At 43.1% G+C, this 17,439-nt stretch overlaps 1 protein-coding gene across 3 annotated transcripts in view; it reads left to right on the top strand.

Moving 5' to 3' along the window:
- Nucleotides 1-17,439, top strand: part of LOC135202574 (stomatin-like protein 1) — a 453,302-nt gene that overhangs the window by 266,975 nt on the left and 168,888 nt on the right. For all 3 annotated transcript variants that reach the window (XM_064232076.1, XM_064232073.1, XM_064232075.1), the window contains one exon: nucleotides 9,839-10,032. In XM_064232076.1, coding sequence (XP_064088146.1) covers nucleotides 9,839-10,032 — 194 coding nt within the window. The remainder of the gene's footprint in view (nucleotides 1-9,838; nucleotides 10,033-17,439) is intronic.

The raw sequence follows: 17,439 nt of genomic DNA, 5'->3' as shown, positions 1-17,439 counted from the left end.
ATGTGCCAGCTCCTTTGTTCCACAGTCCAAACTCCTAAGACTTTCTTGTCTCCCAGGAGAGCTCCCCAACCTATGTCTGAGGCATCTGAATACATTAATCACTAGGTCAGGGCTCAGAGGAAAGATATTTTTCCCTTCTGAAAGTCTTGCTCTTGAATTCCACCATACCAGGTCCTCCTTTATTTCTGTTGTTACTGGGAACACAAAGGAAATTGGGTGCTTCTGATTCCAACTGATTCTGAGGAAAAATTGCAGGTTTCTCATGTGCAACCAACCCAGAGTTACAAATTGTTCAATGGATGAGAGTCCCCAGAAGGCGCCAATCCTTCACTGAGCAAGACTGAAGGGAGAGAAACTTCTTTATTTGCTGACAACAGGCTTCAATCCTTTTGAGGTAGGGAAAATCCCAAAAAGCTAGAGAGTTGATCCCCATTCCCAAATATACTATTTCTTGAATAGGAACTAATTGAAGGTTTCTCTAAATTTATTAGAAGACCAGTTCTCAGGCTAATGTCAGGGTTTTCTGCAGGCCCTCTGTACACTTCAACCTTGTCTGGGAGCAAACAAGCCAGTCATTGAGGTAGAGAGAGATCTTCACCCCTATTAGGTGTAGCCACTTTGCCACAGGGGCTAGGACCTAGGTAAACACCTGAGGAGCAGTGAAAAGGCTGAAGCACAGAGCCCTGAAGTGGTAAATTCTGTTCTGGCAAACGAATCTCAGGAACTTTCTCGATTCTGGGTGAATAGGTATATGGAAGTACGCGTCCTCCATATCGATCGAGATCATCCAGTCTCCCTGACGAATTGAAGACAATACTGTCTGATTCATTTCCATTTCGAACTTGGTCTTTGACACAAACAAGTTCTAGGAGCTCACATCACGTCCAGAACTGGTCTCCAGCCCCCCGAGGCCTTGGGGAGCATGAAAAGATGATTGTAAAAACCTTTTGATTGGGGGATCCTCTACTACTTCTATAGCCCTCTTTTCTAACAGGGATGTCACTTCTGAGTTGGCATAGTAAGCTGTCAAACTTAGTGGAGAGCTGGCTATGGGAGGGTTTCGAAAAGAAGAGAATGGTGTACCCTTCTTTGAGAACCTTCACAACCCATGGTTCTGCCCCTCTCACTTCCCAGCTCTGCCAAAACTGAAGGAGCCTTGCTCCTACTGGAGTATGGAGGACTTGCTTTTCATTTCTTGAAAGAGGATTAATTTGTAGCCAACTTCTTAATTGCTCAAGGATTAAAGCAGACATTCCCTCGAGCTCTGGGGAAACCTCTTGACTTACTTCTGCCATGAAAGGGCTGATACTGAGTAGCAGATGAAGAAGAAGCACGAACATGACTGGTGGTTGTCTCTGTAGGGCATTTGGTAGACTGCGCCTAAAGCTCTTGAGTGGATTTTTTCTGAAGATCAGCAAAAAAGCGGCGAGAACAGAAGAGCGGATCTCTGGGAACAGGTTATTCCTTTGGTGGTAAAGGAGCACCCTCTTCTTGAGGATGCCTAAGGTAAATAGTGATCCTAATTCAAGACACCCACCGTAATGCCATTATCAAGGCAAGAAATCACTCCTACAAAAAAAAAAAAAAAAAAAAAAAAAAAAAAAAAAAAAACTCATAACCACCAAAAACTGGAAAATGTTTTTCAGAAGGTGGTCCCAGTTTCCAAGATGAAAACATAATTTTTGGCTGAGTTGAAGCTGATCTCCTGGAAGAGTCAACAAGACCAGAGAAGTCCCCCTGGGAGGAGGCTGAAACTCCCAGCGCCAGAGCTTCCCTGTCTCATATAAATGATGCCTCCTAGTAGATGGCCACAAGTTCATTTCTTTCAAAGCCTTCTTGGCTGATACTTTAAAGACCAACTTAGGAAGCTTGGAGGTGCCTTCTACCTGGTTATCTATTTTGTAAATAGAAGTCGGGGAAGCTGGCACTGATGGTGAAAAGAAACCAGGAAAATTTGCTAACAGATAATGAAGCAAAGACGAATATGCTGTTGGGGTATCCTTATTTACTTCTACTTCATCTTCTTCCGAGGAGACAGGAGACAAGTTGGAAGGTAATTGAGCAAGTGCTGGAGGTTTCTGAAAAAGACCCAAAATCTTATCAAGTTTCTGTTGAATATCCACCATAGGAGGATCAGCAAAAGTTTGCATTCCTGAAGGAAGTGAAGGTACTGCAGGAGCTGCAGGTCTCAGTAACTGAGGAGCAAAAGAACTCACTGAAGGTGGCTGATTTGCCAAAGGGAGGTGAGGCATCGATGGCACTGGTGTTGCTGAAGGCGCTGATGGCGCCGCTGGGCGCTAAGGTAGACTCAGGCGCCGATGGGAGCTCTGTCGACAACAGACGCTCTGAGATGACTGAACTGAAGAGTGAATATGAGCTGATGAGTGCTCTGGTGTTTTGGACGCTTTGAATGCTTCTGAGGTTTAGAAGACTTTCGATTGACACTGAATACACTGAACCTGACACAGGAGGCCCCACATTTTTCTGAGCCTCAATGAACTCGGACACTGACTGTCTGGTTGACGAGCGACGAGTAGGAGGGGTACATGGCACCAACGACGCTCAGATACTGTCCTTGGTGAGGCATCACCCACTTGTACTACACTAGGATGTTTTTTCCAAAGATTTTCTAGAAGGAAAAGAGTCTTCCTGATAAAGGAGGTTTTACTGGAGCACACTGTAACCTTCCCTAACAGGATAATGTTTTTCTGGGAAAAATGCTCGGGACTGTCCCAGAAACTACATGATGGGTGTTGCTCGGGAAGAGAAATCACAAGCCTTCTTGGAAGGCACGGGAGAAAGCGAAACTTCCTCAGACTTCTTTTCAAAGGACGAGATTCAGCCTTAAATCACCATTGGCACCTAGGCGATGCTTCATCTGAGCTATATGCAGTCGAGGAAAAACAAGACACTTCCTTTGAGACACCTTTCCAGCAGCACTCTCGATACCTGGGATACTACAACAGGCTCGACTGAGGGGGCGACTACCCATGGGCAGACCCCACTGACCTCCGTTGGGCTTCCAGTATGACGCCTCCCAGGTGTAGGGGAGTTTGACAGGGACCTTTGCCTAGGAGAATCAGTTGGACGAGCAGCCACCCCCCCCCCCCCCCACTGCACTAGCACTTGCAAGAACTCTCATCGATTTTACCTACCTTATCCATGAGAACTTTGACATTAGCACCCAATTGTTCCATGGCCTGTAACACTAAGAAAATTTTCTGGTCTACTCGCGACTCGAGGCTGGCAACGGGATTGGGCACGGTTGCTAGGGAGTCAGAGTTAGGATCGGGTTATAAAGTTTGAGACAAGGGAACAGTTGTGGCAGAAGGAGAATGAGAAAAAGACATATCAGCATCAGCCTGACTAGCTAAGGACTGCCTACCGCTAGTTCTAACAGCCGCTTTTCTCATTTCTTCTCTATCAAGCTTTTTCATATGAGCCATGTAAGTACTCCACACCCTATCCCCCCAACTATTTACATTTCCAATCCACAAGTTTTTTTTGTTCGTTGTGGCAAACAGTTCTGACCCCTATAAACAATGTAACAAGCTTCAATTAGCATAGAATTGCAGCCTTTGCTGCAATACCTTACGCTTTGTATACTGTACTTGAATCGGACATGCCGGCTGCGAGTGCAAACAAAGCCTAGCCTAGGTTTGACAGAAGCAAGACAAAGTCAAAATACTGGATTCCTATATGTATAAGCTAATCAATGCCAAAGCGGCTACCAAAGGTAAGAGTACTTTACCAAATGCATAGATTGCAAAGATTCTACCAGATTCAAATTCACTGCTGCTGAGAAGGTATGTTACATTCGTAAGTGGTAGAAAACAACTGTCTTTGTTTACTGGGTTGGTTCCAAGCTTGCCTGGTGGTGGCAGGGTAGTCGCCTAACCAAAAACAATACGTTCACTGTTCCCCGTATTCACAGGGGATGGGTACCCGACCCCCTGTGAATAGCAAGAACCCGTGAATAGTTGAAACCCCTATAAAAATGCTTAGAACTGCCTATTTTCTTTCATCACAATTGAAGACTTGTTGTGGGAGGAATCCTTCAGTCTCAAGATACTCCTTGAATTCAACAAATTCTTCGGCAGCATGTTTATCTGAGTTAGCAGCCTCCCTATGCCATACGACACTATGGATGCCTGTACGCTTTCTGAATTTTTCAAACCAGTCTCTCCAGGCGCCTTGAAATCACTAAGAGCAGTACTTGTTGTTGGCATTTTCTTACTTAAATCAGCATGCAGCATCCTAGCTTTCTCACAAATGATCGCTTCAGACACTATTTCCCACTAACTGTTTTTCATTGATCCACACTAACAACAGCTTTTCAACATCTTCCACTAATTGTGATCTCTGTTTCTATAATGATGAAACCCCTTCACAACATAGCTGCCCTGATTTCATGCTTCTTTGATAGGATAGAGCTGATTGTCGACAATGACTTGCCGTACGTCCTAGCAAGATCAGGTACACGTGCACCTCTTTCATAATTCACTACAAGTTCTTCCTTAAATTCAATTGTATTCCTGGTCTTTTTTTTACCGAAGGGTTGGCACTTTTAGATTTCTTTGGCATCATGATGGCTACTTTGCAATGAATTTTTAAAGAGAAATTGGCACAAAACAAACACGTGCGGTGATGCGCACTACAAGCGCGGAGATGCTTGTTCAGCAAAAAACAAAGGCAGAATGGGTCACGAGAGATGGGATGCTTTTTTGGGGCACTCAGTACAGGGCCCAATCACGCGCTGTCCCCATGGAGTTGTTTTTTTCCTAGTGTACAAGTGTACGATAACTGAGGAAACGTATGATAACCAAGACAAAATTTTGGAGAAGAAAAGTCTACGAAAACCGAAACGTATGAAAACTGAGGTTTGACTGTATTATTGTAATAGTAATACTGCACTGGGTACCTGTAAGGTAATAGTAATATAAATATAACGGGTTTTCTCACCGGTGATGAATGTTGATTATAGATGATGATGATGAATTAGCTGTGCAGTACGATGAATAAAGATGAAGATGACTGCACAGCTAAGCAGAGGAGTTACAAACCCTTTTGAGGATGCCTCTTCTCCCTTCTTCAGGATGTGCTTCATCAGCAGTTTCGGGAGGCAGAGGTAACTGAACGTGTAACAAAGGTGGTACGGTAGGGCTGCATATGCTCATTAACAAAACGTATTGGTAAACTTTGTGGCCCTTCTTCAACTCTTATCCCATGCCTATACATTGTTTCTTTTTATCTGCCGGACTTTCTTGATCAATTTGTACAGGCCATGAAAGTGTTCTAAATACTGGTCCATTGGTGGGCTTGTAAAGAGGGCACCGTGTTCTTCTCCAAGAATGTCCTCCTGAAGTATTTTACTCTGTTATATTCATTATTGATGCAGGTGACTGCACTTTGCCATGCTATAATGGGCTGCTACTTCTCCATGACTTTTGCCCTCTCTTAACAATCATGTGTATTTTGTCCTCATTGGTCATTAATTATAACGTCCTCTGGCACTTAGGCTCTTTGCCAGAAGCCTTAGGAGAAGCAGAGCATTTAGAGAACATTTTAGCAGACAATTTTAAAGAATATTCTTAGTCTGTAGTACCATACAAGCATCTGTCCCAAGGAAGGTCAACAGGGCAAACAAGGAAAGCTTGTCTAAAAAAAAACATTGATGTCCACAGAACTTCTGTGCTGAATAAAATGATTTAAAGCGCAGGCTACAATAAAAAAAAAAAAAACTGGTTTCCAAGGCGGTGAAAGAAAGACTTGCATGTCACGGGGGTCCGAGCTTGGTCAATGACCAAACATCCGCCTCGTATATGCATGAGTTGACAGATGCCACAGATTCCTTGTTTTACAATCTTCGATTGTTTTTAAATGGTTTCCAGCTAGCGCTAGAAGATTATCCTATTGTTAAGACCGAAGGTTTGTTAAGTATGAAAAATACAAATTAATTAAAAATTTGTCATTTTAGAGGGGTTCTATCTAATTGAGGATTCTAGCTATTTGCAGGGGTGGAGGGTCTGGTATGCATTAATACTATAAAAAGGATCACAGCTCACCAATACCATCAATGGAGACAAGACACTCATACCACTAACAATAGCATAATAAACAAATATGGGAAATCATCACAACAGAGAAATGAACAGTAACACTCAGTATGGAACTTGACTCATGAACACCTGTTACATACAGGTTAATGAAACAGCCTGAGACACATGTGTCACTGAGACACAAACAACCACTGCAAGTGACTGAGACTGCGGTCAAATACATATACAGTGGTACCTCGAGATACGAAATTAATCCGTTCCGAGGCGGCCTTCGTATCATGAGTTTTTCGTATCCTGGACTGCATTTTACATGTAAAATGGCTAATCTGTTCCAAGCCCTCCAAAAACACCCCAGTAAATTTCATAATAAAGCTAAATTGACATATAAACTGAAATACTACAACAATTTGGACCATTCAATACCTAACTTAATACGTACTGCTAATTACCTGTAAATAAAGTGTATTAGTGTACATGGTATACAAGAAATACTGTACGTATGTAGTAAAATGAGGAAGCTTACCTTTCGAGTGAGGCTATCTCTGAAAGTGGCAACAGAGGAGGAGGACAAACGGCAGATACGTACGTACACTTATCTTTATGAAACACATTAAAAAAATGTAAGGAAAACATACTTAAACTAAACTTTACGAAACACATTAACAAAACTATAACACTTAACTTTACAAAAAACTAAAATTAAAAATTTATCTTTTGTCTTTTTTTTATTTTTACATTTTTTTTAATTTTTTACTTTTTTACATACTTTTTTTTTTCTTTACAAAATTTAAACTTCATCACCACTTTCAACTTTCTGTTTTTTAGTATCACTTGGTTCTTCCTTTTTGCTTACTCCTGCTAATACTAAAGGCCTCTTTAAAAAATAACTATCCAAGGAAGATTGCTTCTGCCTACTTTTCACAATGTTCCTGAAACAACTCAGGCAAGCCTCATCGAACTGCGCAAGCATACGACCTGTGTAAGCCTTTTCGGGGTGTCTTTTTTCTACAAATGATTGCACTTTATGAAAAGCAGCTAGAACATCCTTAATTTCTGCCGTTGTCATAGGGTCGTCCTCCTCCTCCTCACCGCTGCTAGAGAACTCTTGAACAACATTATGTTGCATGGCCTCCAACTCCTTCAGGTCATCCGTCGTAAGCCCCTCTTGGTGCTCCTCGAGTAGGTCGTTGATGTCGTCCTCGTAGATGACCATCCCCATGGACTTGCCAAGTGCAGCGATCTCGTCAAGATCTGGTTGCAAAACAGTTTCAGGATCGTCAACTGTTTCTGACTCTGCAGCACCAGCTTCGCCCACGTCGAATCCCTTGAAGTCTTGGGCGGATACGGCATCAGGCCAGAGTTTCCTCCACGAGGAATTCAAGGTTCGCCTCGAAACCTCCTGCCAAGCTTGGTCAATGAGTCGGATGCATATCACAACATTGAAATGCTCCTTCTTAAATTCACGCAAGGTGAGGTTTGTGGTATCGGTGATGTCGAAACATCTCTTGAAAAGATGTTTCGTATACAGCTTCTTAAAGTTTGATATCACTTGCTGGTCCATGGGCTGGAGAAGAGGGGTGGTGTTAGGCGGAAGCTAAAGAACCTTGATGAAGGAATACTCTCATAGGATATCTTCCTCGAGGCCAGGAGGGTGGGGAGGGGCATTGTCCAACACCAGCAGGCATTTCAGAGGGAGGGGCTTCTCTTCCAAGAATTTCTTCACTGTCGGGCCGAAACACAGATTTACCCACTCCGGGAACAAAAGCCTCATTACCCAGGCTTTCACATTAGCCCTCCACATCACTGGAAGCTTCTCTTTAAGCACTTTGTGGGCCTTGAAGGTTCGAGGAGTCTCGGAATGATAGACCAGCAGGGGCTTCACCTTGCAATCCCCACTGGCGTTCGAACAAAGTGCGAGCATAAGCCTGTCTTTCATAGGCTTATTTCCCGGGTAGCTTCTTCTCTTCCTCCGTGATGTACGTCCGACGAGGCATTTTTTTCCAAAAAAGGCCAGTCTCATCACAGTTGAAGACTTGCTGAGAACTGTAGCCTTCCTTGGTCATCATCTTGCGAACGTCTTTTTAAAGGCTTCGGCCGCTTTCGTGTCCGAGTTGGCAGCCTCCCCATGCCGCACCACCGAATGGATGCTAGTCCGTTTACGGAATTTCTCAAACCACCCATGCGAAGCCCTGAACTCTGGGGTTGGCGTTGATGTCCCTTTTCCTCCGTCTTCTTCAGCCTGGGCAATCAAATCGCCGAAAATAGCTCTGGCCTTGTGGGAGATTGCCGTCTCCGTTATAATCTCATCAGCAATTTCTTTGTCTTTTATCCAGACAAGAAGAAGCCTTGCCATCTCGTCGTGCACGTGGGTCCTCTTGCTGGACAAAATAGTGACGCCCTTGGAAGGTGTAGCTGCTTTGATGGCATCCTTCTGCTTAAGGATGGTGCCTATTGTCGACGGATTTCAGTTGTATTCCTTGGCAATCACACTCAATCGCATACCAGCTTCATACTTCTTGATAATCTCCATCTTCGTTTCCAAAGAGAGCATCCTCTTCTTTCCGTGAATTTCAACTTTCTTGGGACCCATGACTATGTATATACTGTACGTAATTTACGTATAAGTATGAAGTAAAGTTCTTACACAACACGATAAAGTACGTATACTGCAACGAAATCACTAACGAATTTACGTTAATAAACGAAATTGTTAGAACGAATAAATACCGCGTGCGTACGATAACGATGCTGCTACTAAGTAGCCGAGGCACGCAGCTACGTAGTAGATGCATGATGGGAAGGATGCTGACCAATAGAAGAGAAGGATCTCATGGCGGTGACTAGCATCAGGAACACATGGGAGAGCAGGAGGATGGTGGCGAGTTTACTCAGTTGGTGGCGCGTGAGTTTCAAAATTGTTATCAGTGGTCTGAGCGAATCTCGGACTTTACAGCAACAACCTTTCGTATCTTGAGCAATTTTCGTATGTAGAGCCGTAAAATTTTTCGTATTAGCTTTGGTATCTTGAGTTTTTCGTAAGTTAAGCCTTTCATATCTCGAGGTACCACTGTATGGGTGCTTATTGACCATGAGCCCAAGGTGTTGATGCCTGATTACAAAAACTTGAATATGCATTATTGACCACTGAGACATATCCACTTTTTATGAGCCACTGAAGAATACACACCCCTAGGACCACCAGTACATGAACATTTGATACAGGAAACAGTTACTAAATCAGTTGTAAAGGACAACTGTTACTGAAGAATAATAGAAGAAAAGTGCCATTCTTTTTTAATTGTGCATGCTACACATTAAAATGTAATTATTTTGATTGCGAAACTTGAAAAGTATCAGAAACCTTACAAAACCACCCCATTTGAAATTAAGAATAGTATAGTAGTACAGACAATTTTCCCCTTTTGTATAATGTCATTAATATATATGTAGTAATAGTACTGTCTTCCATTATGTACTATACTTCCCTCAAACATAGTGTATACTATTCCATAAATGACAACATATTACTTGAAATATCTTAGGATTTAGTGCATTTGAAGGCAGGTCATGTGTAACTGAATGACTGGGAATGATTAGGTCAGTTTCTCAGGTTTTTTTTTAAATATTAAAATTAACATTGATTTTGTGTAACTAAATGATTGAGAATAAAATTGAGTCAATTTCTCTAAGTTTTTAAAAAGTATAAATAAATGTTGATTTTGTAATGATGTAATGAATATATGAATTACATTTGGTTCTTTGTCTCTTTCCAATTTCAGGAGTAATGTAAACATCTTGAAAGAAGCTGAACCAAGTAACCCACTGAAGCCCATTATGAACTGCTTTGGGTCTGGTGGTGCAGATGTTTTGGTTCCTCCAGCTGCTGCAAATAAAGCAGGAGGATCTGCAATGTTCAACATGGACTTCTCTTTCTTGGGAGCTGCTAATTCTAAAAAAAAGTCAGAAAATATTGGTGAGTAGCTGAAGGGTAGCATTTCTAATAATTTGGAGAAATTTTTATTGTAGTGTACAGAAAACTGGTGTTCCTTTGGAGTTTGGTTTGTAGCTGTTGACTTGCAATTATGACCCAACATTAATTATACATTTCAAGACACTGCACAAACTTCACCATGTCCTGTCAACTAATTGTGAAAGTACTGTATATATTGTTTTCAATCCAACACTTGTTGGAAACTGCATAACTTCTTGTAGCATTTCTATGAAATTTATTTCTTTCAACATGTTTCTTTTAAAAAAATATTTTTCCATTTTTTTGTATTGGTCCTTTCCAGTAGAAGCCTTTCTTTCATTGCAAACCTGTTGCTGTACATATAATTAGTCCTTTTGTGAGCCATGAAATTATCCCAAGTCTTGTAGTCCCTCAATAAAAAACAAAGAAAATGGTAGTTGGATGGTAGTATACTACTGTGCATGTCTGAATGGATCCCAGAGTCTCAGGCTGCTGGCACCATCTTTGTTTGTAGGTGTGTTTTTACACACATACAAATCCTGCAATGCACCCATATATTTAATTTAAATGCTGTCTTTACTGCATCATCTTTCTATTTAGTGTATTTTATACACTGCATTATCCTTAGGCAATACAGTGATTACTGTATTTTCCTCAATTTCCTAACCAACTTGGAAGTTGCTTTGCTAAGAAAGTGTAAAAGTACTGTGCATCACCTTTCCATTTTGGGTATTTTATACACTGCAATATCCTTAGGCAATATAGTGATTACTGTATTTTCCTCAATTTCCTAACTATTGTGGAAGGTGCTTTGCTAAGAAAGTACAAAAGTACTGTACTATCTAAACTTAACAAACTTCAGCTTACCACATTCCATGTCCCAAGTCCTGAAAAAAAAAATCATACAGGTGGTCCTCGGTTATCAGCAGGGGTTCCCTTCCTGGCCGGGCGCCATAAAGCAAAAATCGCCATTAAGCAAAGCATGAAAGTCTAAAGAAGTTAAACATACTTATGGCGCCTTATGGCACCAATAAGCAGTTATCGACGTCATAAGAGTGCCATAAGTGTCTCAACACCCTACGAGTGCCATAAGTATGTTTTACTCTCTTAGACTTTCATGCTTTGCTTAATGGAGATTTTCACTTTATTGTGTCCCTGATAACCGCTATGCATGCCAAAGCAGACGGGTGGCTTATGGCACCGATAACCAAATGTGGTGCCACATGAAACCTTATTTTTTAATGAATATTTTCGAAAACCACCATAAAACCGAAACTTCCCAGAGCGAAGCAGCCGATAACCGGGTACCACCTGTATTTTGTATAACTAATAGGATAATCTGTTTACTGCACTAGACACAGTGGATGCTGAAATGAATTCAGCCAATGCTTGCAGGTCAAAATCTATTAGCCTGGTTATCACTTTGCTGAAGTAATTATGTAATCCATCATTCCCTTCACTGTGATCTTTCTTTTCCTTGGTCATTTACCATACACTGTCTACAGCCTAAGTCCACAATTTGTTTCCAAATGCAATCTTTTTGTGTCTGGCTCGTATAAGTTGGTGTGGTGATTCTTCTATATTAAAAGTTTAAAAATGCAGTACACTTACATATTGTACTGGACTTTACTATTACTAACAGTGATTTTTATATTTACATTATGACAATCATTCTTAGTTCAAAAATGACAAAAATTTTAATCAGTGTACTTAGGAAGCAGACCCTCTCTCAAGCATACTTTATTTTTCATAGCTAACTAACCTGAGGTCTTAACAATAGGATAATTTGCAAGCGCTAGCTGGTAACTGGTAAAAAACAATCAAATATTGTAAGGAAGGAATCTGTGAGATCTGGCAACTCATGAGCGTACAAGGGGACAGCTGGTCAGAGACTACGCCCACACTCCATGACACGCTCAGTCTGTTCCCCAGCCCAGGAACTACAACAGAAGAGAGGGGCAGCTAGAGTTAGGCAGTAAAGCGTTAAGACCTCAGGTTTGTTAGCTATGAAAAGTACAAATTGATTAAAATTTGTCATTTGTTCATATGCAGAACAAAGATACAAGTATCCTAAACTGGCTGGAAGTTAACCCACCTAACCAGCCTTCCTAGAAGAACGAGTTCTAAAGAAGGTGGTCTAATGCTTGAGAGAAGATAGATAAACTGATATCTAACAACTCAGCCATCTGGGATGAAATACAATGATAAATGAGCAGATTCATTGCATCCACGGAACCAAAGAAAATTCTGACTGTTCATATAACAAACCATGTTAGCCACAGGGGTTTGTTACCACTCCTCACTCCCCCTTGCTAGAGAGAGAGAGGGGTATTTTGCTACTTAAGAGGTTTGATTATTTCAAAAACTTAGAGTAAAACAACTAACAGTATGGCTACCTTACTCACCTGTATCAGACCAGTCCAGCATATGAAGTGTCTATTCTTCAACCCGCCCGAAGGAAGAAGAAAGGAACAAAGAGAAAGAAAGAGACCAGCCTACTCATATATTCTCTCTTCCACACAATCATTATAGGTAAGATACAAACCGCCCTTTGAGGGGCACTGGGTGTGAGTTACACAACTTGTTGGGCAGCCACCACAGGACCCAAGGAAAACGTCTCCAAAGACCTGTGGGCAAAATCTCTTAGGTAAAAGGAAGTGAACATGGATTGATCCAACCAGGAACCAGCGCTCAAAATTCTATGAACAGAAAAGTTTTTCTTAAATGCCAAAGAAGAACTTATACCTCTGATGTCATATGCTCTAGTCTGCACAGACTCGGTGAGAGAACCATCAAGAGAAGGGTAAGCCTGCTTAATTGCCTCATGTATCCAGAATGAAATTGCGTTCTTGGAAACTCCTTTTCTGGATCAACCAGTTCTAACAAAAAGTCTATGACATCTAGGTCTTAGATGACAAGTCCTTTTAAGATGGCATCATAGGGCTCTGACAGGATAAAGCAAGAGCTCTTGTGGGTCGTTGTCTACAAAGTCATTCAGTGAAGTAATGGAAAAAAGAGGCAAATCTGTCATCATGCACCAAGGGATTCTGGGTCTTAGCCACAAGTTCCAGGACAAACTCAAAGGCTACAGACCCCCAAACCCTGGTATGTTTCACATCATAACACAGGTCATGAAGCTCCCCAACTCTTTTCAAAGAAGCCAAGGCCAGCAGGAAAACTGTCTTCAGCATCAGATCACTGTCTGATGATCGACGCAAGGGCTCGAATGGAGCTTGAGTGAGACTTCTCAGGACAAGCGAAACATCCCATGTGGGAGGTTTGAGTTCCCTTGGAGAACAGGTCTGTTCAAAACTTCTGAACAACAAGGAAATCTCCCAGGATGAAGAGATGTCCATGCCTTTCAGACATAACACCAAACCTAGTGCGACTCTGTAGCCCCTGATAGCAGAAACAGAAAGACCTTTCTCATCCCTGAGGAAGATAAAAAAATTTGCTATACACTGAACAGAGGCTTTGAGTGGAGAGAAACCCCGTGGACAACACCAATGACAGTAGACTGCCCATTTCCCCTGGTAAACTGCTGAAGAGGACTTCCTGAGGTAACTGGACATACGTCCCACTGCCTCCTGAGAAAAACCTCTCATTCGGAGGAGATACTTGATAGTCTCCATCCGTGAAGAGACTGGGATTCTACTGACTGGTGAAACCTTTTGACATGAGGTTGGTAAAGAAGTTGCCGCCACAGAGGAATCTCTCTTGGAACCTCTGACAGAAGCGCCAGAAGATCCGGGAACCACTCTGCTTGAGGCCACAGAGGAGCCACCAAAAATATCCTGAGATTTTGAGAACTCATTACCCTGTTCAGAACTTAACGAATCAGGCAAAATGGAGGGAAGGTGTACACCTCGAGGTTGTCCCAAGGGCGTTGGAAGGCATCCTCTGCCAGAACAAGAGGATTCGGGATCACTGAACAGCAAACTTCCAGCTTCCTGTTGAATTGAGTTGAGAAGAGGTCTAGCATAGGCCTTCCCCAAACCTGAAAAAGCCTGTTTGCCACAACCTGATGCAGAGACCACTCTGTGCCCAAGATTTGGTTCCGACAACTCATTCTGTCGGCGACCACATTCCTCTTGTCCGGAATGTACCTGGCAGAGAGCTCCAACCAGTTATCAATCGCCCACTGGTGTATCTCTACTGTCAACAAATGAAGGTGATGAGACACCAGGCCCCCCTGCTTGTTCACATAAGCGATCACTGTGGTGTTGTCGGACGTCAGAACCATCGAATGACCCTCTACTTTCTCCTGAAACTCCCTTAAACCCAGAAAAGCTGCCTTCAACTCCAAAATGTTGATGTGTAGTAGCTTGTCTTCCACACTCCAAATGCCTGACGTAAGGAGGTCTCCCATATGAGCACCCCAACCCAAGATGGAGGCATCTGAAAACGAGGAAGTCTGGAGGGGGAGAACGCAGAGGAATTCCCATTGAGAGATTCTGATGGTCTAACCACCAACGAAGGTCTTGCTTCATCTCTTCGGACAGAGGGACTCTCTGTAGAGGGGGACCTCCTGCGGGGACCAGAGAAGACAAAATCCCCAGAAGGAACTGCCACTGGTGAGCTGCCTGTTTGGGTTGTGACAGTCACTTGTTTACCATTAACCGCAACTTCTCTAACATCTGGTCTGACGGAAAAACCCTTGACGCTGCTGTATCTATATAACCATACCTAGGTAAAGTGCTTTCCGGCTGGGAACCAGATTTGACTTCTCTAGGTTTACCATTATGCCTAACTCCTGGCAAAACTGAAGAAGACAATCTCTGTCCTGAAGCAGTTTCTTCCTGGAGCTTGTTAATACCAGCTAGTCATCGAGGTACCTTAACAGGCGAAGCCCTTGAGCATGAGCCCATGTCGAGAAAAGGGCAAAGACCCTTGTGAACACCTAAGGAGTCGTGGTCAACCCGAAGCATAGGACCTTGAACTGATAGATCTGCTCTCCCAGAGTGAAGCAAGAAACTTTCTGGACAAAGGGTGAATAGGGATCTGGAAGTAAGCATCCTTTAAGTCTATTGACAGCGCAAGAAGTCGTTGTCCCATATCGCTGCCAACACTGTCCAAGGCATCTCCATCTTGAACCTTGTCTTCGTGACTAAGGTGGAAAGGACTATTACCATTCTCCAGTCGCCTGTCACTTTGGGTGCTAGGAAAATCCAACTATAAAACCCCAGAGAAGGACGCTTTACTTCTTCTATCGCACCCTTGTTCAGTATTTCCAACACTTCCTCCCGAAGAGCTACGAACTTCAGGGTATATGTCCAAATGAGAAGGGGTCTGTCCGAGATGGGGGTAGAGAAGTTTAATGGTAGATATCCCACCCACAGAACATCTACTACCCATTTCTCTGCTCCATACCTTTGCCACTTGGCCCACTAGGTACCCCACTACCCGTGGCAATGGAGGGGGAGATTGGAAGACCATTACAAAAGCTGAAATTTTAGTTAGAAGATTTAACACCTGTTGCTGAAGAGGAGGAGAAGGAGGAGGGCGTCACAAATGCGCCTCTGACTGAAGATACCACCTGATGTACTAACCTGTCTTTAGTATCTGCCCATTGTCGGTCGATCGTATCTTCTAATTCAATCCTCAGAAACAGAAACTGCAAATCAAGGAGATCCCCATTCACGAGAGCCGAAAAAGACTTAAGAGTCCACTGAACTCGCCACCTTGGACAGTGCCGCATCTCTCTTAGCCAGGAGGTGGTTGGCCCACAAGGTTGCACTAAGGTGGGCCAGGTATGAAATAGTTTTAGCACCGGAGTGTAACAGTCTAGTGAGTGAGGAAGAACTCACTATACCTCCCTCAGTCCTATCCGAAGCAATCCTGGCTATCGCAGTGGACCACAAGTCCAGCCAGGAGACTGTCTGGAAGATGGAAGCCACAGTATTCTCCATAGCCAAAGACTCTTGTGACAAATAGGAAGGACCTTCTGACCTAACCTGTTCCAGAGTTAGACCAGGCTTAAGATGGATCACATCTGGGTTAAGGTGAAGAGGCATCAAATGAACTACATTAGTGGAGTAGTGCTACTTATGCTGCACAAGAGGAGGAGGAAGAAACTTGGATGATCTACAAGAACATAGAGAGCCATCTTGGTCCAACACCAAAGAGTTCACACGTTGCAAGACGGACTGAGCGTGACCCCACAAGGAAAGCTTGTGCCCTACACTCAAGATTGTTGAACTCACGAAGGAGATCAACAACCTCTGCCAAGGAAGACATAAACTCTTGAATGTCTCCCTCCTCCTACTTCAGCAGAGGTGACCGACAACGCGAAGAAGAAGGCTTGGCAGTATCCCCCTCCTTCTGTAATAACACTGGTGAAGCTCCCTAGGAATCCTAGCATTCTGGTCATTATTGGTTCGAGTTAAGCTTTAAAACTCGAAGATCCTGAGACCAAAGCTTCCAGAACATTACCACGCAATGACACCTTGTACAGTCCCTGCTCGAACCATGTACATGATCACATAAAGGATCACGTACATGCATGTCAGGCTAAACATGTATGCATTTGCGGGAGGAATCACGTATGTGAACATGTGATGAGTCGAGTATATGTCTGTGAGATGCCAACAGAGCACGGTCCCGAGACAAGGAACATCGCCGAAGAGAGCTACCTGAAGGAGATTGACTCCTAAGGTTAAGGTCTCTTCCAGGAGAATGAGAAACTTGTCCATGGACCAGGGAAGCCTCACGTTCCCAACTGTCAACCTCCATCTTATCAAGCAAAGAATCCTTAGACAAAGCTTGAGCCACCTTTGTATCTGCAACCTTCGACCTCTTTTAATCGGCACCTTATCGTCCTTATGCCGACAAACTGGTACAGGAACAGATGAAGAGGGGTCACCTCCGATATCATCAGCACGTACATGCAAGAATGAATCACGTCTGTGTAAAGAAGATGTAGAAACACTTATTACTCTCAACACTCGTACTGTCATGAACACATACATGAGATGGAGAGACACAGCCGTTAAGGGAAGTCGACGATGCATTACTCGCATTTACAGGAGATCACAGCCATGTATTGAAGATGAGAATGCCTTCCTTCCATTATCTCCACTGCCAACCTCACGAACACGAACGTGTGAGGAAGAAACATGACCTTGTGGGGCAGATGGAGAAGCACTCCTCTCACTTGCACGAATATGGATGTGCATGGGTGAGACAGTCATGTGGGGCAAAGGGCGATGCACTCCTTTCACTCACAGATGACGATTGTAAAAAGTCTTTGATCCTCCAACGTCTGACACAATGGCGAGGCAGTGATGGAGAAGAAGCAGGAGAAGGAGTGAAACTCCTTTCTTTACAAGGTCTCTTACTAGCAGGAGGCGGGAAGAGACACCCCCCGTTTATGATTCTTCTTTGTAGATACAGCCTCTTGAAGAGTGCTTG

This window comes from Macrobrachium nipponense, chromosome 30, assembly GCF_015104395.2.
Source record: "Macrobrachium nipponense isolate FS-2020 chromosome 30, ASM1510439v2, whole genome shotgun sequence".
Taxonomy (NCBI): Eukaryota; Metazoa; Arthropoda; class Malacostraca; order Decapoda; family Palaemonidae; genus Macrobrachium; species Macrobrachium nipponense.
Note: the sequence above shows the minus strand (reverse complement) of the source record. Positions and strands in the feature narration are given on the sequence as shown.